Raw genomic sequence first — 22,079 nt, forward strand, 5'->3', positions numbered from 1 at the left:
AGGGGTTCTGCGACAGGGCTAAGTTCCAGGCAAGCGTCTCGGAAGTCTTCGCTGGCGTAAGTGGACTTCGGTGAAGCTGCTTTTGTATGGGAACTACAACCCCTTATATAGTGGACTTCTGTCAATATTATTGAACAATATCGTCCTGCTTCCCACGGTTTTTGGTTCTTACGCAAGTGCTATATTTATTTTCATTGTGCTATATGTCGGCGAGGAGTTGATTAGATATGGGAAACTGTTTTATTCCTCGCTTTCATATCAAAATGTGACCGTTAATCTGTAGTTTCTACAATTGTTTCGCCGCACAGTATGACATTTTGGGTATCACATTAAACTATGATTTTTTCTAATACTAATAAAAATCAAAATCTTATGATATTTTTCTAATCAGCGGCCATTTTCATTCGATAAAATGCATATGTTATTAAATATGTTACGCATAAATTTCACTTTAAGACAATATTTAAGTTCAATTTAGTGCGCAATGTCAAAATTCATGATATTTTTCTAATATACAGGCATTTTTTAAGTGTCGATGTGCATTTGGTGACGGATGGTAATTAAACATAGAATTAGCGGCTGCAGTATTATTTTATTTTATATGTTATTTATATATATGTATATATGAGGCAGCATAGGCCATTGTTTATCCGTCAAAGCCCACCAATATAATGTGCCATCGTCACGTTTTTTTGTGTTTTTTTTTGGAAATTTGTTATTTTAATCCTGGTTAAGATAAAATATTATTATTAATTATTTTTAATAAAAAAGTAATTATTTTTAGTAAAAAAAATAAAATAAATAAATTATATATGTATTTTAATTTTCGTAACCCTCTCGCGGTAATGGTCGCAATCTACGGTGCGTGAGTCACCGTAACTGTCAGCGGAGAGAAGGTACCAAGAGCCGCCTGGTGGTTGGATATTCGACTCCACCGCCGATATGGAGCACTACGATGTCATGATTAACCAGCCAGTCGTCATCGACAACGTACGCAACCTAGCCTTTCGACTCATTGTTCCCGTGACGCGTCTTTCCGCTTCCACATCGACGTCAAACTTACACAAATGATCGCTTTCTATTTATCGCCGCACGCACGCCGGATTGGCTGTATTTTATAGCTGATTAATCGCTGATTATCTTTGCAGGGCTCCGGCGTCATCAAAGCCGGATTCGCCGGCGACCAAGTACCGAAATGTCGCTTTCCAAATTAGTGAGTTCATTCATACAAGTTATAAAGGCAATTTAAAAACACATTTTTCAAAATCATTCAACAAAACTAATTCGGAAGATTATACTAAAAATATATAAATAGTTACTGTCATTTATTTAATATAGACATAGTTATATCATCTGTAAAATTCCGATTGTCTAATGTAAAGCTTTGTCCTATAAGAAAATTTTTCTCCAATTACCAATCACCGCTGTTTAATTTAAAAAAAATTTTTTTTAAACCTTTTGATTATGTTGCTTGAATATATAGCTTCTAAGATATCTCTGAAAAAAAGTTCGAGGAATGATTTGATACTCTGTAGCGTGAAACTTTTTCCACCCGTCTGCCTCAATAAATAAAAATTGAGCCATTATTGCGTATGAGCACAATTTATTGCACAAAAATTAAGTTATTATTATACAAATTACATTGCATAATGTTGTGAGCCAACGGAACGTGCCGACGGTGGCCCAGCATGTTCTATATAAGTAGTAAGCAATCGTTTCATAGAGTGGGCCAAATCTTTAATCAGAAAATATCGCATTGTAATTCAATTTTTGATAGAGCTTTTTCCATGTCGAATTAAAGTGGTGAATAACCAATATTACCTAATTTTCAATTTCTCCAAAATCTTGAAATCAATCGTTTAATTCCGCATTAATGTCTTAAATAATTCAATTATAATTTTACATTTTTTAAAAAACCCAATGTATTTTTTAACTACTTTTTGAATAATAACCCAGAGGTAGGGCGGTTAAATAAGTATGATGATTTGACAAAAGTAGTGTGCCAATAATTGCAACATACATTTTTCCGTGGCGCATGGCGGTAAATGTGATACAAATAAACATCTACGTAGCTAGAAACACAAAGATGCTGAAAAATTCCTGGCTTCATCTTCAAACATCATTTCTTTCGTAGTACGTGCAGGCGATCATAAAAGCAATAAAATTGCAACTAGTGAAGTTCTTATTGCTTGTCAAAGCTTTCCATCGAATGGTTGTTTATCAACAATGATGAAAAAAATATATGAGCCAAAATTTTCTTTGGCATGTACTAAATCCGAAGCAATAATCACAAACATTTTGTCACCTTATGCTTTGGACAAAGTAATAAATGATTTAAGGAATATGAAAAGTATTACTATTAATATAAATGGATCAAATAAGAAAAACATAAAACTTTACTCAATATTTTTTACCAAATTGTGGTGCTCAAAACATAATTATAGACTTTATCTTTTTACCTGATGAAACATCTCAATTGCAGTGTGATATGTTGATAAAAGTATATGACAATTTTTTTTTATGAAATAAAATAATTGCCTTGTGTGCAGATAATACAAATACACCCATACCTTGCTTTACTGCGTAGATACGTTCCACGAAACTTGGCCGCAAAGCGAAAAGCCGTATAACGAATCAATTATTCTAATACAAATTTATACAAATTGAATGGGATCGGTTCCAAATTTGTTAAATATGTAATATGGTTTATCATTTAAAATGCATTTTATCTTTTTATTTCATTTAAATCAAAAGTACATACATTTGTACATAAAATAATAACAGACTCCAAAAACCAACAATAATCCATAAACAAAAATGAAACAACTTCATGTTACATAAAATATGTGTATGTATACATACATATTTTTTTTTTAAATGGCCTTAATCTGAAGACGATGAAGAAATGGTAACCTGCAGATCACTGTCGTCCTCATTTTTCGCTGGTAAGGATGGGCCTGGCTTAAAAAAATTGTCCAACGTTGTTTGTCTTGCCTTTTTGTCTATTTTGTTCTTCAGTGATTAATAACAGCTAATGTCTTAGTTAATTCCTTTAGAAACTTTAGCGCTACGTTCGACGTCAGGATCGTTTTCAAGGAAGATGTTTATTCCTTGTTCGAAATAGGAAAAAGCTTTCGACAATTTTTTTGATGTTAGCTGTTTGGATACAACAGGCTCTGTCTCTTCATCAAATGCCGGTTCTGCTTGCAACTGAATGAGTTCCTCATATGAAAGGGGCTCCCTATCAGCTTCAAGTAGATCAAGCACATCACGTTCGTTCAAACCTTCAAAGCCGAGATCATGTGCTAGATCCAAAATGTTTTGCCTAATTTCAGGAAGGCAATTAAATTCTGCATCAGTACTTTTTACAGATTTTGGCCATATTTTTTTCCAAACATGGTTCATTGTTGGTAATTTTAATTCCTTCCATGATTCACTGATGCTGTCAACAGCATCCTTGATGTTTTAATTTTTCCAAAATTTTTTAATTGAAGATTTACCATCGGTTTCCCTTATAAGTTGTCGGAAAGTTCGGCGTAGATAATATGCCTTAAAAGTGGCTATTGCACCATGATCCATTGGTTGGATCAGGGCTGTTGTATTTTTCGGAAAGTACTCAATCATGACATCTTCAGATAGTTCAGATAAATTAGTAGGATGCCCTGGTGCATTATCCAAAATTAGCAAAGCCTTAAGTTATTGTCTCGCAAATATTTTTTCACTTCTGTACAAAAGTGATTTTTGAACCAATCCTTAAAAGTAGCTTTAGTCATCCAAGCTTTCTTGTTGGATCTCCATAGGACGGGTAATTGATTTTTATTTAGTCCTTTAAGGGGCCTTGGATTTTCGGACAAATATATTAAAAGTGGTTTTAGCTTAAAATCACCCGCGGCATTTGCACCAAGTAGTAAAGTTAATCATTCTTTAGACACCTTATAAACAGACGCAGATTTTTCGCTTTTTGAAATGTACGTGCGATTAGGCATTCGCTTCCAATAAAGCCCTGTTTCGTCTACGTTAAACACTTCAGGTTTATGACCAACTCTTTCAATAATTCCCTTTAAAATGTTGGGATATTCTTTAGATGCGTCATCATTGGCGCTAGCTGCTTCACCTTTTATTTTAAAATAATGCAAATTAAATCTATTTTTAAATTTTTTTAAAAATCGACATCAAAAAAAGTTTTTTTGCCGTTAATAGCGAAACATTTTAGGCCGTAAATCGAAAACGTGCCTTAATTGAAGAGGGCCGTTATAGCGAAATGCCGTATAAAGAGCGGCCGTATAGCGAGGTATGGGTGTACCTATATTGGAGGCTGCCAAAGGCTTGGCAAAAATAACATATGACGTAAACTTCAAACTGAATTGAAGAGACACATTATTGGTATTAGTTGTGGAGTATATATTATACACAATTGCCTTCAGTGTGCTGTTGACTGTTTACCATTGTTTTGTAGTGAAAGTATACAAATACTTTCATATATAGTTTGAGTTGAAGAATGGAGGGATTTTGTGGCTTTTGCAGAGAATGATTGTAATAAATTGTTAAATTACGACAATACTAGATTTTATCATTAGGTCCATCAATTGACAGAATTTTAAGCATGTTTGTAAGTCAGCGAAATTAAAACTCAATATTTGGTCCGTTGGAAAATCAAAATAGCATTTTCGGTTGCTCTCTAGTTTTCTCTTCAGTAAAGAAAAACAAGTCTACTGATATCAATCAGGTGAATAGAGTGAATGCTAATTTAGAATATATCGAATTATCTTCTTATTCATGTTTAACACTTCTACCATTATTTGAAAGATCGTTTGCCCGAATTTCATGACTCGTAAGATTTGAGAGATCAAACATCTCACTTCGTTCTTAATGCAGTGTTAATCTAAAAATTTAATTAATACATACATTTAACAATTATTTAAAACATAAATTGCCTCCTTTTTTGTATTTACCAACTTGTTTTAGTTATTTGATTGTATGTTTTACTTTTTATTAGCATCGGACGGCCGAAACATGTTCGCGTTATGGCTGGTGCTTTAGAAGGCGACGTGTTTGTCGGTCCGAGGGCCGAAGAGCATCGAGGATTGCTCGCTCTTCGGTATCCGATGGAACACGGCATAGTGACTGACTGGAACGACATGGAACGGATTTGGAATTATATTTATAGCAAGGTAAAATATATGAACTGCATATATTTATATAAAGAGGTGTTTTCTTAATATTATACTATTGTTTTGAGTTATAATATTATTAAATACATCACTGCTTAGAGGTCAGTTTTGTAGGAAGAAAACAAATATCCTATAAATTTGCCATTTTCCTACGAAACACTCTTTTTCTCCAAATGCTCATTTTACTATAATTTACTGTTTCTTCGCATGGTCTTGAATTATTGCTGTTTTTAGGATCAACTTTCTATGTTTTCCGAAGAACATCCTGTGTTGTTGACTGAGGCACCGCTAAATCCTAGAAGAAATAGAGAAAAGTCAGCAGAAATATTTTTTGAGACGTTTAACGTTCCAGCACTGTTTGTGTCTATGCAAGCTGTGCTTAGTTTGTAAGTTAATATATTAAATAAAATATTACTTATATTTTAATTTATATTTTAACCCATCTAAATATTATAGATATGCTACTGGGCGAACTACTGGTGTAGTTCTAGATTCAGGCGACGGAGTGACTCATGCTGTTCCAATTTACGAAGGTTTTGCAATGCCACATTCCATTATGAGAGTGGATATAGCCGGGAGAGATGTTACGAGATATTTAAAGTAATAAAATAAATGTAATATATTTTATTTATGACAATTATTTATGATTGTTCTTTTTATAGATTATTAATAAGAAAGGAAGGTTTTCTCTTAAGAACATCAGCCGAATTAGAGGTTGTGAGGACGATAAAGGAAAAGGCGTGCTATCTTGCATCGAGTCCTATTAAAGAGGAAGTTTTGGATGCCGAACGACTCCAATATACTCTTCCTGATGGAAATACGCTTTGGGTATATTATTTAACAATTTTATTAATAGTATTGTGGCAATATTTTTATTAATCATTTCTTCAAGATTGGACCTGCGAGATTCCGGGCTCCGGAAGTATTGTTCAGACCTGATTTACTCGGCGAAGAATGTGAAGGTACTGTTGGAGGTACTGTTGTATTGCCGAATTTTATAATTTGATACTGATTTGTTAAATTTTTATTTACAGGCATTCATGAGGTTTTAATGTTTGCAATTCAAAAATCCGATATGGATTTGCGTAAGGTGCTGCATCAAAACATCGTACTTTCTGGTGGTTCTACTCTGTTCAGAGGTTTTGGCGATAGATTGCTCACCGAAATCAAACGACTTGCTCCAAAAGACATGAAAATTAGGGTGAGTTAATTTTAATATGAACTGAGCTAACTCTTTTTGGTGGCAGATATTTATAATTTATTTATTTAACAGATATCAGCTCCTCAGGAGCGACTCTATTCAACGTGGATCGGCGGCTCCATTCTCGCTTCGTTAGATGCATTCCGCAAAATGTGGGTCTCGAAAAAGGAATACGACGAAGAAGGCCAGAGGGCCGTGCACCGCAAGACATTTTAGACCCTAGCACCAAACATAATAACGCTTTATTTACCCATAGTTTTACATAAATATATCTAAAGTTATGTTTTAACCATGATGAAATTAAAAGTTTTTATCGCGGAAACTTGAAATTTTAGTTTTGTAAATTTACGTCGGCATTTATACTTGATTTTTCATTTATATCGTCTAAAAGCTCAAATTAAATTGTTCTTTTAAAACATTCGTATGTTATATATGATTCACATAACGTATAATGAAAATACGTATATAATAGATCTCAACATGTGTACGTATATACACCGACAATAGACGATTCAAATCAGAATTGATGGTAATCATATCCGTTTATAGTATTAAAGTATATAAAAAATCAGCCCCGATATGTTTGTAAGGATCTTATTAAATAGAGTGATTAACTACCAAAATCTGATTTATTAGATATTTATATACGGCACTTTAATTTTGCAGCGAAAACATAATAATGTAATTAGTGTCTTAATTTATATTATTTATGTGATATTTGTAAGTCGATTATATTTTAATCAATCAGCTTTTCTATTAAACGTTTTCTAATTACTTAATCATTGAGTTCTCTATCTATCACTATCTTCCTTTACCTTTTCTGTACCGATAACATTAAAAATACTAACCTTTCCAACAAGGGACGAAAAGACTTTTTTTATAATTTTTTCTATTTATATTTAAAAAAATGATAATTTAATATACACGTAAATAAATAAAATAATAAATTAGCATATTTTTCAATTATATTTGTTATATCTCATGCATCGTTATTAGTTAAAAATGTGCAGTATGAATAATTATTTTCATGAAAGCTTGGCAACATTGTTAGTCTTCAAAATATTGTAGTGATAATCTGATTTGATACGTAATCAACCAGAGACGTCATTTCATATTTTCCAGAAAGGGGGGGTAAAAGTTGTTCAGTAAATGGTCGTTTTTTTAATATTTCCATTTCATTAAGATTCATAGTATTTCATAAAATGAAAATTCAAGAGGATCTCTGTTTAGAATCACGTCAGAAGCAATAAAATCGTGCCTTTGCCGTCCCAGTGGAAACGCTCGGTTATCTAGCTATCATATTAGTCAAGCACACACGTACAGATCTGTCCGGGGTTGGCCACAGACGCAAAATGTACGAGCTCGGATCTGTCTGTCTGAGCTCAGACAAATTCTTATCGGATATCAGAGATACGTGTTTTTAGGTGATTCTGCATTTCAACTAATTTTAGAACTTTCATTAAGTAAGAATAGCGAATAAACGTTTCGCAACTGTCAAATTGAGTTCCACAGACATTTTAGAGCAGCATATAATTTCACTAGTGCTTATCAGGTAGTATGTAAAAATATATATATCTACTGGTGAAAATGTATTTGGACTTCACTAGTGAAAATATATCTATACTGAAAAATATATTCACTGTAACATTTAAGCAAATAAATAATGTAAATGTATGTATTACTACATATAAAAAGTTAAAATCACACAATTTGACTAGCTAGATGAATTATATTTTCACTGCTAAAAATATATATCTACCTGTGAAAATGTATTCTGATATGACTTCACTAAAATGACACATTTAAAAAATATTTTCGGGGTAGATTCGAGACTGGTTCATTTTAGATTTTCTTTGAGAGATAAACCGAGAATTTCCGATTTAGAATCATAAGGGGTCATTTCGGTTTTTTTAATATTACTTTTTCATTCAAATTCATAGTATTTAATAAATGATATGCATTTTTCTGGCTAAATTCGAGGGGGGAGAAATACCCCCCCCCCCTTGTGTCAATTAAAAAATGGCAAATTTGTACTATTTTTTAGTTCTCATTTCAAAGCCATTATTTGCGCATAACTGATCAAATCGGTCAATCCCACCCATGTTTAATATATAAATGCCCCCCCTCCCCCCAATGACGTATCTGCTTAGAATCCATGTCAAAATCGTTCTCTCGCCGTCACAGTATTGCGTTCATATTAAAACTTTTTATAATATTACGACTTAGATCTCGGAAACGACAAGTAACTTATAATCTTGAACACAACCATAATGTTTTCGTCAATAATTAATGTAAACTTCACGCGATTGATAGTAAATGGCCATAAATAATGAAATAGAGATACATCACACAAAACGATAGCGCAACAAAGAATGTAAACATCATGCAAGACATCAGTATTGCACAATAACCACAAACTTTCAAAAGTCAATAATCAACACAGCCATAAAAACAAATGTTTGCCTAATTTGCTCACAACTATTTACGATTATTTTTAAATACTTCCGAAATACAGATTTCAGACAGATAATTTTTAATTTAATATTTAATGCCTTTAAAATTGCAACTTTTTACAAGTTACTGCCTTTAGCATTAAATTGTCCTTTTTTAAATACGTTTATTTCAATAATATAAAAAATATTACAGACATACAAATTATATATAATATTCATGTTACGACTTAAAATAAGTATTAATCAAATGAAGCATATCTAAACCGATTTTTGACCAATAGGAGAGCGCAAAAACAATTATCCCTTCTTAGAAATCAAAAATTCACGTCAAAAGCAATAAAATCGTGCTGTCGGCGTCGTTGTGGGAACGCTCATTACCGAGCGTTAGTTATTAGTTACAATTTAATAAAAAATTAAGAATATAAAACAAAATGCTTGTTAAAATTCAAGGGAAAAAAAATACAAATCAAGTGAGCCGACGCAGTGGAAACGCTCCTTCATATTAAGACTTTTAATTACAATATTACGACTTATCTAAATCGAATTTTACCAATAGGAGAACACAAAAAGCAACTATCTCTTCTCAAAAATCAAAAACCAATGTCAAAAGCAATAAAATCATGCCGTCGCCGTGGGATTGCTCGTTGCTGAGCTTCACTAGTGAAAATATAACTTCACTGAAAAATATACATTCACTGTTACATTTATACATCGAATGTAAATAAATAATGATAAATATGTAAATGTATATATTACTACGTATAAAAAAAATTAAATCATATAATTTTACTAGCATCAGCCAGATAAATTATAATTTCACTTGTAAAAATATATATCTACCGGTGAAAATCTATTCCGATATGTTTTCACTGAAATGACATATTTAAAAAAATATTTATACTACTAATATAATTTTTTTCATTTTCTTGCCTTGCCTATATATCGGCATATCGCACCTAAAGGGTCAAATAAAAACTACAATGTTTATTGTTCATGAATTATTTATTAAACATGTATAGAAATATGCATGAAATTTATATATCGAGTATCTTAAAAATCAATATTTTCGAAAGAATGATACTTGTGTCCCTTGGCCCTGCAAATTATAAGTAATAAATTAATAAAAAATAAATATTCAAACATTTATGTAATATAGAAGCTTTTATATACCCAGTCATTAATAGTAATCTTCCGTTGCATTCAAATGCATCAATCACATTCATATCTTCGGCAGACAACTTGAAATCGAACACGTCAAAATTCTCCTTGATGCGCTGCGGAGTCACTGACTTTGGAACTACAATATGCCCACGCTCAATTTGATACCTGTAAAAAATATAAATATGTAATCTCACTTAGACTTTTTCCAAATGAAGATTAAATTAATTCTTTAAGAGTTAAATAAAATACAAAATGAAAGAGTAGAAGCTGATAATGAACTCATTTACAGTATTTGATTATTAAATACAATATATAAAAAAGGCACGTTATAGAGATGTTTGTCAAGAAAATAAAATTAATTGCAAAAGACCTAATTTGTTTACCTGATCAAAATTTGAGCTGGAGTCTTTTTATATTTATCGCAGAGACTCTTCAGCTTTGGATCTTGTAAGAGTTGCGGATCACTCGGTTTTGCCCACGGCCTATCTGGTGAGCCTAACGGACTATAAGCCGTGATCAGAATATTGCGTTCCTCGCAAAACTTGGACAGCTTTTTTTGAGACAAGTAAGGATGGCACTCGACCTATAAATCATTTTATTATAAAAATCTGTAAAAAATACATATCGAGGCATTATTAATTGAAGATCAAATACCTGATTTGTTACTGGTTTGATCTTAGCGTGTTCGAGAAGACGGGTTATTTGAGCCGAGTTGAAGTTGGACATTCCGATGCTGCGCACTAAGCCAGAAGTGACGAGCGATTCCATAGCCTTCCAAGTGTCTATGTAATCCACTTCGGAAAATTGTATTTGACCATCAACGCTCGGAAACAGTTCGCCGTCTTCCTATACATCAATTGATATATACCACTTTGGTGCAATATAAATATTAGTCAACTTACTTTATAAGCAAACGGCCAATGCATCAAATACAGATCCAAATATTCGAGTCCGAGATTCTGAAGAGTTACTCGGCATGCCGATTCTACTAAATCGACACGGTGAAAAGTATTCCATAGTTTAGATGTAACAAATATGTCTTCTCTAAATGAATAGAAACAAATTGATATAAATACCAAAATACAGTATCAAAATGAATTATTGTATAGAACAATACCTCTTTACAACGCCACTCTTAACCTTATTATTGATGGCATTTCCGACCTCTTTTTCATTGCCATAAACATGAGCACAATCGAGATGGCGATAGCCAGCGTCGATTGCTTCGTTTACAGCATTCTCTACTTCACCCGGCTTAGACTAAAATATATAAGTACGTTGCTTTTAATCGAGTGTCAATTTCACCGGAAAGAACTTATCAATGTTCTAGCTATATGAGATTATTCCATATACATATCAGTATAACAACAAGTTCAAATAGTTATTAAAAAGATAAAGAGCTATGTTTATGATCAAAACATGAAGGTTGAAATTATTTTCAATACATAAATGCTTTAGAATAAACATTTATAGGTTATAAATTTAAAATGTCATTTTTCAGTCTTTTGCTTTATTAGATTGAACATAAAAAACTAAAGTAATGGCGACCATGAACGACTTGATTATGTATTATAATTAATAAATATTAATTATTTATTTGAGGAAAAAACTATAAAAAAAAACTGAATTTTTAATATTTATTTTGCGAAATAAATATGTTATCATGATTACAATACCTTCCAAGTTCCCAATCCAAGAATTGGGATTTGTTTGCCGTTGTTGAACGTTAGTTTTGAGGAAGACATGTCTGACGCGCAGAACGGCGAGTTGACAACTGATAAAAATGCCGGTTGTACCGTTACTTTGCTAAGATAATAAAATTGCGCAACATCTACGATCAAACTTTTTAATAATTTCGTACTTACTTCTGAAATCCTTTAATTTAATTTTATTAATACACGTAGACATACTATATTTATAAAACTCTAAACCGGGACAGCTAAAAAAGATATCTCGATTTTTTACATTTTGGGATGCTAAGATATGCTAAGTTGGAACAAAGAAGTTATCTCAGCTTTTCCAGGGGGGAGGAACAAAAGTTAGCCAGTCAGTGGCCATTTTTTTAAGAGTCGTAGTATTTCATTAAATGACATGCATTTTTATTTAGAATCCACGTAAAAAGCAATAAAATCGTGCCGTCGCCGTCGTAGTGGAAACGCACGGTTATCTAGAGTTTATACTAAGACTTTTTACAGCAATATTACGACTTACAACAAGTGACAATCGAATGGAGCATATATGAACTGAATTTTGACTAATAGGAGAGCTTAAAAAAGAATTATCCCTTCTCAGAAGGCGAAGTGATCGTTATTTTAATAATTAGATTTCATTAAAATTCATAATATTTCGTTAAATGATATGCCCCCACCTAAATGACGTCCCTGGATTGGATTGTAGGATACTTGTGTGAGCTAAAAAAAAGGTAGTCACGAAAATTTTTATTCATTTTGCGATGCTGAGATGTGTAGGTTGGAATACGAAATGCTGACGAAAGCTTAAAAAATTTCATCTTCGAAATTTTGTGTAACCGGGACCGAAATGTTAAACTGACGTTGGTAATATTTTTTCTATTGTAATACATATTTAAATAGCGTTACGTTTAGGCCATTTTTTTAGACTTTAGATGATATTGAGACACTATGTAATACTTTAAAAAATTCTGCATTTCCATAATTTAATATTTTTATGCATAACAAATGTTGATGTTCATTTTAATTGTTATCTTGATATGTTATAATAATTATGACAGAGTGGAAAACTGATATGAACATATCACAATCGGTAAATTATACATAAACATATTTACGGCTATATTATTTTGATATTCTAATAAATATTACCTACACTAAAAAAACAGCAACCAGGAATATGACTCTCTGAAGTTGTAACTTGATACAAAACCACATTCCTGTTTTATTTTTGAAAATAATATTTTACAGGATCCGAATTGGACCTATCTATATATAAATCAAGGGCAATCTTCTTTTTTGTGTAATAATATGTAATCTGAACCTAAATAGTATTCGAATTTCATTCTTTATTTTTTTGCTCAAAACTGATTCGGTAAACTTTAAATATATGACCTCTAAAATTTGCTACACAGATAGTGCATAGTTAAGGATGCTTAATCTTATTTCGATTAATAACTGTATATCATAACTTTACATTTAATAAATTTTACAAAATAGCGTCATATGATCAACCCTGTATATAACCACACAGTGCACAATTTCATATTTTATAAAGATATTTTTTTCTGGTTTTTAATAATTATTTATATTACTCGATGGAATTCCCTTATAGTTTGAGCAGAAGTGTTAAGCCAGAAATACTTCCGTCGAAGACTTTGAGGAATGAAATTCAAACAGGGGTAGAAATTGAGTATGCAAATCAGCATACTCAATTTCTACACGGAGCGCGAATCACTTAAATTATTAATTGTTTATTCCCGTTCTGTACAATACGTAAGTTCGTAGCATTCTTGAATATGTCTGAAAACCCGGCGAAGCAAATATTACTTGTTGAATAGGTCCTAATCTCTTATAAATTTATCAAATATCTCTACAAGAGGGAGTACTGATTATACCCGTATTTGTATCCTTATGGATTTTTGCTAAGAGCGGTGTGTACATTTAACTATATTTTTGACATAGCGTGTATTCACTTCACTAATTTTTAAAGTTGTTAAGAAGTGGTTTTTATAGTCCCTTAGGCCTATTACGCACTGCTCAGCGAAAGTCATGGTTGCGTCCATTATTCTTGACTGCCGCGACCAGGACGTTAGCGCTTGAGTATGCTTCCCTTACACGAGCCATATAACTTCTCATCGAGCTTATCAGACGTTAGGATGTTTTCGGCGATAGCTACGATAATATATTACAAAACATGCGAAAATGTGTGTTAAAGTCGACGTGTAATATTTATATGTATACTAAGCATGTGAATATATTAAATGTTTGAATTATTTTGTATCATGACGCATTGAAGAAACCTTTCAAGTCATATTTGTAATAGATTAATTTATAACATTTTGTCTAAAAGCATTTATTATATTTTTACCGAATAAGAAAAGTACCCAATTGGTAACTATTTGTGTTAAAACTATACTTAAAAAAAGTCTCTTTAATTGTGCTTAAAATATACTTATTTAATATATCACGAAATCTATAGATTATTAGAAATATTATATAAAATTTTCAAGTCACGTTACTACAGCATATTGTTAATATCAATCACTGCAAAATAAAAAAAATGCTTCTAGTACTTACTATATCTACTCCTTATCGCAATTATCATTATCGTTTCGTGTTATTAAATACATACTTTTCATTTTAACAGATATGTAATACAAACATGATATGTCACATTTTGATATTTCCGTTCACAAAGATTGTATACTCTTTTTACCATTTAAAGACATATATGTACATGTACATACAATATATATTCATTAATAAACTGTGATCAAAATCAATTATTCAATTGTGAAGATTATATGAGATTTAAGGCAATAAGCGCTGTGTTATGGCTTATTGTGCAATATAAACACGAAATGTAATTTTAACTAGTATTCAGAATTGAATTCGGTTTTATTGCAATCATCATTAATATAATAAATTTTATATATGATGTATTTTTAATTTTTATTTTAAATTTTGCTATTTTGTATTCGAAAACTATATTATTAAAAAAAAACATTTATTATAAATGATAAACCATCTAAAATGCGGCTCTGCTCTTTGACAGTTTTGTGGTCGGGTGGTTGTAACTTGATATGAATTGTAATAATAAAGAGTGCTTGCGGTCTTAGCCATCCAACGTTGGGATAAATTCAGTTGTGAAAGTTACGTCAAAGATCAACGATGTCTTCTGTTGTTCCAAAGGTCAAGTTTAACAATGGCTTGGAAGTGCCAGTTTTGGGACTTGGAACCTGGAAAGTTAGTTGTTTTTTGTATATTTTCTATAATATTTTCAGTTTCTCTAATACATTTAAATTGCCTATTAATAGTCACAGCCAGATGTTGTTGAAGAAGCAATTAAATATGCGATTGACATCGGATACAGACATATTGATGGCGCGTGTATTTATTTAAACGAAAAGAATATAGGAATTGCATTAGCTGAAAAAATTAAAGATGGCACCGTGAAGAGGTATTTTAACTTTATTTATCTTTTTAATTATCTCTCATTTTCGCATTGAATAATTATATTTTTCTTGCTACGCTGCATGGTATGTGGTAGTAGATAGAAATATATAATTTATATTTAATTGCAATTTTAATATGTCGAATTGTTTTTTGTTGGACATTAGGGAATGAAATTCAAATATATGTTTGTAGAATAAACTTTTTTACTCTACTCAGAAATCACAGTCAATAGAGCGCTATCTTTCTTTATTTATTTATTTATTTTAGATTAAATTAAGACCATCGTGGCCTAACAGGTTACCCCAATGCGCCACGATGGTCGAAAACAAATTTTAAATTTATAAAACATAAAAAAAGTATATATACATAAATATAAAAATACTTAAACATAACAAAAAAATTATAAAATATTAAAATTAAATGAAATAAACCAGATCAGCTCCTCGTAGCTGACATTAAATAGGTCAATATGTAATGCCAGCGTATTAAGGAGCCGGATGGCCACAGCCAAAGGCGAGTCGGCAAGTGCGGATGTCCTAGCCCTAACGGTCATCAAAAGAGGTCTCGATCGTGATTCTCGAAAATGTTCAGGAACCCAAAACTGGAATTCCTCGAGAATAGCTGGATTGTCGACAGCACCTTTTAGTAATTTAAAAAAATGCTTAGCGATATACAGCTTTCTGCGAGAACTCAGCGAATCATATCCCAACGCTCCTAAAAGAAAGGCGCTGGGATATAAGTACGGATAATAACCAAATGTCCTTTTGTAAAGGTATCTTAAATACCTTTTTTGAATTTTTTCCACTAAAAGGGAATATTTGGCTATTCGGGGATTCCAAATTATAGATCCCGATTCAAGAATGCTACGAACTAAGGTGTCATAGAGGATGCGAATAACTGACGGATCGTCAAAGTGAAAGGCATTCCTCATAACAAAGCCGAGCATCTTGGAAGATTTATCACAGTTAATATAAATAAGAAAGAAAATAAAATATATATTTGAGTTACACTCCTATAATTAACCTCACAAGTGCATACATACAATAAATTTGCACTACTCCTTTTTATATTTTTAATAATTTTCAACATTAAATATATTGTAAATCGGCAAACTGCATAATTTCAACATTACAGGAAAGACAAATACTTTGCTCTTCTATTTTTTTCACGCGCAAAATTTCATTAGTCATTAAAACTGTATTTCAAACAGCGTTTCCGGCATAAAACCGGCTGAATAAGAGCCCAAAACTGTAAAATATATTAATAAACTACTGCATTTAATGCACATGCATATGTAATTGTAAACTAATCATCAACATTTCAGAGAAGATTTGTTCATAACTTCTAAACTATGGAACAACTTTCACAATCCAAGCGTGGTTGAAAAAGCTTGTAGGGCTAGTCTGGAAAACCTCGGATTGGATTATCTGGACTTGTATCTAATACACTTTCCATTTGGATTCGCTGTAATTATTTCACCTTCCATAGCTTTATGTGACCTGAAATACTATGATTAACATTTATTTTAAACCAGGATGGCGAAGATTTGGGACCGAGAAATGAAAATGGCGAGATTGTCTTTTCAGACTGGGATTATCTAGACACCTGGAAAGGAATGGAAAATTTAATCAGTTTGGGATTGGTTAAGAGTATTGGAGTTTCGAATTTTAATAAAAGACAATTGGAGAGACTCCTTGACAACTGTGTTATTAAACCTGTTACTAATCAGGTATTTATTTATATCTAATATTAATAATTACTTTATGTTGCGATTTTAATTTATGGTTTTAGGTGGAGTGTCATCCATATTTACCTCAGCTCAAACTTGGAGATTGGATGTCGAAGCATAAAATCATTTTAACGGCATACAGTCCTCTTGGCTCTCCTGATAGACCCGATTCTAGAGAAAACGAGCCGAATTTACTCTTAGATCAAAAATTGAAATCCGTTGCCAAGAAATATAACAAAACTGCAGCTCAGTTGCTAATAAGATACCATTTGGATAGAGGATTTGTCGTGGTGCCAAAATCAACAAACAAGCAGCGCATGAAAGAAAATTTTGCTATTTTCGACTTTCAAATATCAAACGAAGACATGGACACATTAAATAGTTTTGAATGCAATCAAAGATATCTGACAATGAAGGGGTAAAAGTACATTTGGATACTTGCTTGGAATAGAATAGAATAGACGCTCAGAAACCAATGGTTTTGAACCCTCCGTTGTGTCACATTGGTTTGGCCCTAACGGCCAACATTTTGTTACATAAATATTTTTTAAAATTTAAAGAGTTAAAGTACGAACGAGCAGCAGCAAATGAGCGTTGGTCATAACAATGAACACCCCAGGAATAATTATCTGCAACCAATATACTTAAAATGAGGATTATAAAAAATTGCAAAAATATTTACCTTATATAAATTGTTTAAATATTCTGGCCAACGCTCGCTCACACCTAGCCAGTTTATATTTTAAAACGTATTAATGTATCAAAACATTGTTGGCCGCTTTCGTAGTTGTTAGGGTCAAATCAGCAATGTGAAGCAGGAGTTCATAACCATTGGTTTCTGAGCGTGGCGCCGATATTCTAAGCAAATGTCTTACTTTGCATTATTTAATACAGATAGCTTACATTTTTAAAATAAATATTATAATTTTAGATTCGGAGATACTCATAAATATTATCCTTTCAACGACGAGTACTAAAATAAATGGAAAACGTAATCTTAAATGATATAAAATATTTTTTTTGTTCTTTTATATGCACATCATGATATATCATCATAACTAGTGCTTGATAGATATGAATAAAACCTTGATGCGACTATTATCGAATGTTATATAACCGAACTATTCCGGCCGATTGTCGCACCGAGTGTTTACGGAATATTTTGATCTATGTATGTATCTATAAAAATTATATAATAAAATAATCAGATACACTTATTTATTAACCCTTTTCTTATGCAAAATTATTAAATACTGTTTTTGATAGTTAATTAAACAACACTTCTTTAGAAAAATAAAATATGCACAGGAGAGTCTGTTACAGAACACATATTCTCTTTTTACTACATTTACATTTGTTTAAGAATGTTTTCTTAATTCAATAATTATTTTATATAACTTTAACCTTGTCAAGGATAATATAATGCGGCTCCTCTTTAGTTATTATATATTGTTACTATGACATGATGTAGGTAGTATGCGTTGTGCTGCCAGCTACAGAACATTATTAGTAAAAAACAACCTCTCACAAGATAACGGCACTGTGTTTCGGATTTATATTGCAATTGTAAGTCTTCTATTTAACTTTACTTTGTATCAAATTTTAGCATTTTGCAAATAAATATCATAAAATAATACTAGAATTGCTCTCGTTAAATAATTAGCTAAGACAACATACAAGTATTATAAATTAATCGAAAGTGTTCTATAAATGTACATATATTAGATTACCCATGATATAATGTAATCATTACAGATTATTATTAAATAAATTATATATTATATATACTTATACATTTCGTTAATACAAATACCTGAAAGGGGTATATACTCCGTTCCACTTGCACGTAGTGTTTTATTGGTTCCGTTCATTGAGGTTGAAGACGCGTGTGAATATTATTATTGTTTTCTATCAAATCAAACAGTATGACAGTGTGTAGTCAAACCTTGTACCAAAGAGCGTCACTAACTCTAATGCGATTACATTTTCACTAATAACAAATTCATCGACTGTATAAAGTTTTATGAAATATGTTTAGCAATTTAAACACTCTCTGGCAACCCAACAACAGCATAACTCTAGATTATGAAAGGTTCTCATCATAATACTTTATATTCTTATCGCAAGCAAATTATGTTTTATAAATATTTATTTTGCTGACTATTATTACCAAAATTTCTGAATTTTGAAAACGTATAAAGAATACAATACAAGAAAAACCGAATGGTGATTTGAATTTTGAAAGTATTCTTGTGTCTAAAAAGTGAATGGATTTGAGCAAATAATATTGATCATACGTGACTCAATATATTTTTTTAAGTTAATTGCGCTATTATTAGATAAAACATCATAAATTGTTTTTATGATTAATTTTCAAATTAGATGCCCTCCTCTTTGTTTTCTTTCTCGATCTGCCACTGAGCTGTAATGCTTTACATATCCATTTTAATTTGTATTTGATGCTGAAAATGAATTATATTCATTTACACGAACATTGCAATAAATTAAGTGAGAAAATTACTATTGAAACGTTGAGAGATACGTCATTAAGTTTACATTTTATATTTTTATTTTTTCAATTTACGTTCGACCTATGATATAAACATATTTGCAGTTTTGATTTGAATTTAAATTTGCAAATCATTTGAATTTAAAAATGAATATATTCAATTTTTAACAAATATATTTTTTAAATGTAGTTAATATATCTTACGAACAAAATTATCACAATGGCAACACACAAATATTTTGACGTTAAAAGATAAACGTCATTCAAAAATAAACAATCAATATGACTTTTATTTTTTAAAATAATTTCTGAACACCGTGTGTTTGTTCTATTTAACGATCGACGTTACTGTTTTACACGTCATTTGCCAACAGTCGTTCACAAACCATCCGCTAATAAAATGGCTTCCGCTATAACCAAAGTCAAGTTCAATAACGGATTAGAAATACCAATACTCGGATTGGGAACATGGAAGGTGCGTTATATAATAATTTTAAAACACTATTTTGTGCAATATATATTTTTAATTGATTTTACAAATTTACTTTATTTATATATTTCAGTCTCAACCTGGAGAAGTTAAAACAGCTTTGAAAACAGCCATCGATTTAGGATACCGTCATATTGATGGAGCTTTTGTATATCAAAATGAAAAGGAAGTTGGTTCGGCCATCACAAATAAAATCAAGGAAGGTATCGTTAAAAGGTATGATTATATCATATGTTTTGCTAACTGATATCAATATTATCTTAACTCATATTTTACGTTATGATATTCTTTTTCTAAATTAACTTTTATTACAGTAATTTTTTTCATTTCACAAATATAATTAACATTTTAACGATATCATACCTTAAATAATTTTAAAAACTTCTTTCAAAGAATAACATTGCTATTAGGATAAGACTCAATTATTAATAATTATTTCAACCACGAACTACATAATAACTGCATTATAAGATTAACAAAAAAAAACACTAAAAAAGAAAATAAAATTCTTTGCAAGTCTATTGTTACATCATTATGATATTCATGCTTTTATTTACTTCTAGTTTTTTGAAGCATAGAAATTATGTGATATTGTATTTTAATTGTATTATACTAAAATTGTATATTGTTTTATTAGCTAATTTATATGAAATAATGTTTCAGAGAAGACCTATTCATAACATCTAAACTATGGAACACTTTCCACAATCCAAGCCTTGTCGAAAAAGCTTGTCGTAAAACTTTGTCTGATCTCGGTTTAGAATATCTCGACTTATATCTCATCCATTGGCCATTTGGATTTACGGTAATATAAAAAACACATTTTAATATAATATATATAAACATATATGTATATTAAATAAATAAATTGTAGGAAAGTGACCAACTGTTTCCGAGAGATAGCAATGGTGTTATTCAATTTTCTGATTATGATTATCTGGACACCTGGAAAGAAATGGAAAAGTTAGTGAAAGCCGGCTTGGTGAAAAGCATAGGTGTGTCTAACTTCAATGTTGAACAAATTGATAGGATATTAACTAATTGCACAATCAAACCTGTAACAAATCAAGTACGTTAACATATTATATATAATCACTACAAAGTTATTGTTTTTTCATATATATTTATATATATTTTATTTTTATGTTAAGGTGGAATGCCATCCATATTTAGCTCAAAAGGAACTCGGAAAATGGATGGCCGAACGAGGAATCACTTTAACTGCTTACAGTCCGTTGGGATCTCCAGATCGTCCAGGAGCAAAAGACACTGAAAAAGTTCTTCTAAAAGATTCTGTTGTTCTCGCAATAGCAGAAAAGTACAAGAAGTCTCCAGCTCAAATTTTAATCAGGTATTTTTAAAATTATTTTTCAAGCATCCATTATCAAAGTATTAAAACTATGATATAATGAAATTTTATAGATATCAAATAGAAAGAGGATTTATTGTCATTCCAAAATCGGTGAACAAGGACAGGCTCAAGCAAAATATGGACGTGTTCGATTTTAAACTGACTTCAGAAGATATGGATAAACTATTAAGTTTAGATTTTGGTTTCAGATACATCACCATGGAAGGGTTAGTATGATTAAACTATTTAATAATTAAAATGGTTTATCAATCAATATTTTGATGTATTTTTGCAGAGTTGGAGACAAACACAAGTATTATGCGTTTAATGCCAAATTCTAGATGTTTATGAGTGTGTTAATATTGTTTATTATATTATAATAAATTTAAAACATACACTATATTGTTACTGTTTTTTTATTATATAAAATAGTATGTTAATTTGTCAATGAAACGGTCTATAAAGTTGTAATTGCATCAAATTATTTCTCTAATCCGTTGAGTCGTTGTAAGTATATTACTTTAAAATATTACTTTGCTGAATCTTCTGAATACAAATTGATGGGGGTATTTATACTCAGAATTATGTGGAAGCACACATACCGACGGAGCAACTCCTAGCCCAGCTATGCAACAACTGATATACAACATTAACTAATTATGATCATCATAATAACGCCTTTCCTCAAAGTCTTAATAATTTTATTCAACAATATCCTTAACCCCAAAGAATTCAGCTGCATTCTCACGTTAGTAAACCACAATACAACACCACCGGTACTGTCATAAGTAATTATAAAACTACTCCTTCACCTAATCTTAATCCCAGTTCTAGTATTTTCATAGCGAATGCTAATCCCAAGTAACT

At 31.1% G+C, this 22,079-nt stretch overlaps 4 protein-coding genes across 4 annotated transcripts; 3 read left to right on the forward strand and 1 right to left on the reverse strand.

Annotated features, from left to right (window-relative positions):
• Positions 1 to 867: 867 nt before the first annotated feature.
• Arp1 (Actin-related protein 1) lies at positions 868 to 7,151 on the forward strand. The gene is made up of 9 exons (XM_088204686.1): positions 868 to 990; positions 1,149 to 1,213; positions 4,997 to 5,171; positions 5,406 to 5,557; positions 5,628 to 5,771; positions 5,834 to 5,999; positions 6,064 to 6,133; positions 6,206 to 6,372; positions 6,445 to 7,151. Exons 1-9 carry the CDS (start codon positions 943 to 945, stop codon positions 6,586 to 6,588), a joined length of 1,131 nt encoding a protein of 376 aa, XP_088060812.1. The 5' UTR covers positions 868 to 942; the 3' UTR covers positions 6,589 to 7,151.
• Positions 7,152 to 9,808: 2,657 nt separating this feature from the next.
• Positions 9,809 to 11,762, reverse strand: LOC148226035 (aldo-keto reductase 1B-like). The gene is made up of 7 exons (XM_088204687.1): positions 11,663 to 11,762; positions 11,104 to 11,246; positions 10,889 to 11,030; positions 10,641 to 10,832; positions 10,370 to 10,569; positions 9,996 to 10,151; positions 9,809 to 9,921 (listed from the first exon to the last, which is right to left on the reverse strand). Exons 1-7 carry the CDS (start codon positions 11,729 to 11,731, stop codon positions 9,876 to 9,878), a joined length of 948 nt encoding a protein of 315 aa, XP_088060813.1. The 5' UTR covers positions 11,732 to 11,762; the 3' UTR covers positions 9,809 to 9,875.
• Positions 11,763 to 14,774: 3,012 nt separating this feature from the next.
• On the forward strand, positions 14,775 to 18,079 carry LOC148226036 (aldo-keto reductase family 1 member B1-like). Its single transcript, XM_088203461.1, has 6 exons — positions 14,775 to 14,923; positions 14,995 to 15,137; positions 16,458 to 16,599; positions 16,668 to 16,862; positions 16,925 to 17,280; positions 17,794 to 18,079. The coding sequence occupies exons 1-6, from the start codon at positions 14,849 to 14,851 to the stop codon at positions 17,837 to 17,839; spliced, it is 957 nt and encodes a 318-aa protein (XP_088059587.1). The 5' UTR covers positions 14,775 to 14,848; the 3' UTR covers positions 17,840 to 18,079.
• A 1,489-nt stretch (positions 18,080 to 19,568) lies between these two features.
• On the forward strand, positions 19,569 to 21,612 carry LOC148226037 (aldo-keto reductase 1B-like). The gene is made up of 7 exons (XM_088203220.1): positions 19,569 to 19,846; positions 19,935 to 20,077; positions 20,525 to 20,666; positions 20,736 to 20,930; positions 21,013 to 21,212; positions 21,284 to 21,439; positions 21,508 to 21,612. Exons 1-7 carry the CDS (start codon positions 19,772 to 19,774, stop codon positions 21,551 to 21,553), a joined length of 957 nt encoding a protein of 318 aa, XP_088059346.1. The 5' UTR covers positions 19,569 to 19,771; the 3' UTR covers positions 21,554 to 21,612.
• Positions 21,613 to 22,079: the final 467 nt, after the last annotated feature.

Source organism: Plectrocnemia conspersa, unplaced genomic scaffold (assembly GCF_051122295.1).
Source record: "Plectrocnemia conspersa isolate PC_06_02 unplaced genomic scaffold, ASM5112229v1 ptg000014l, whole genome shotgun sequence".
Lineage (NCBI taxonomy): Eukaryota > Metazoa > Arthropoda > Insecta > Trichoptera > Polycentropodidae > Plectrocnemia > Plectrocnemia conspersa.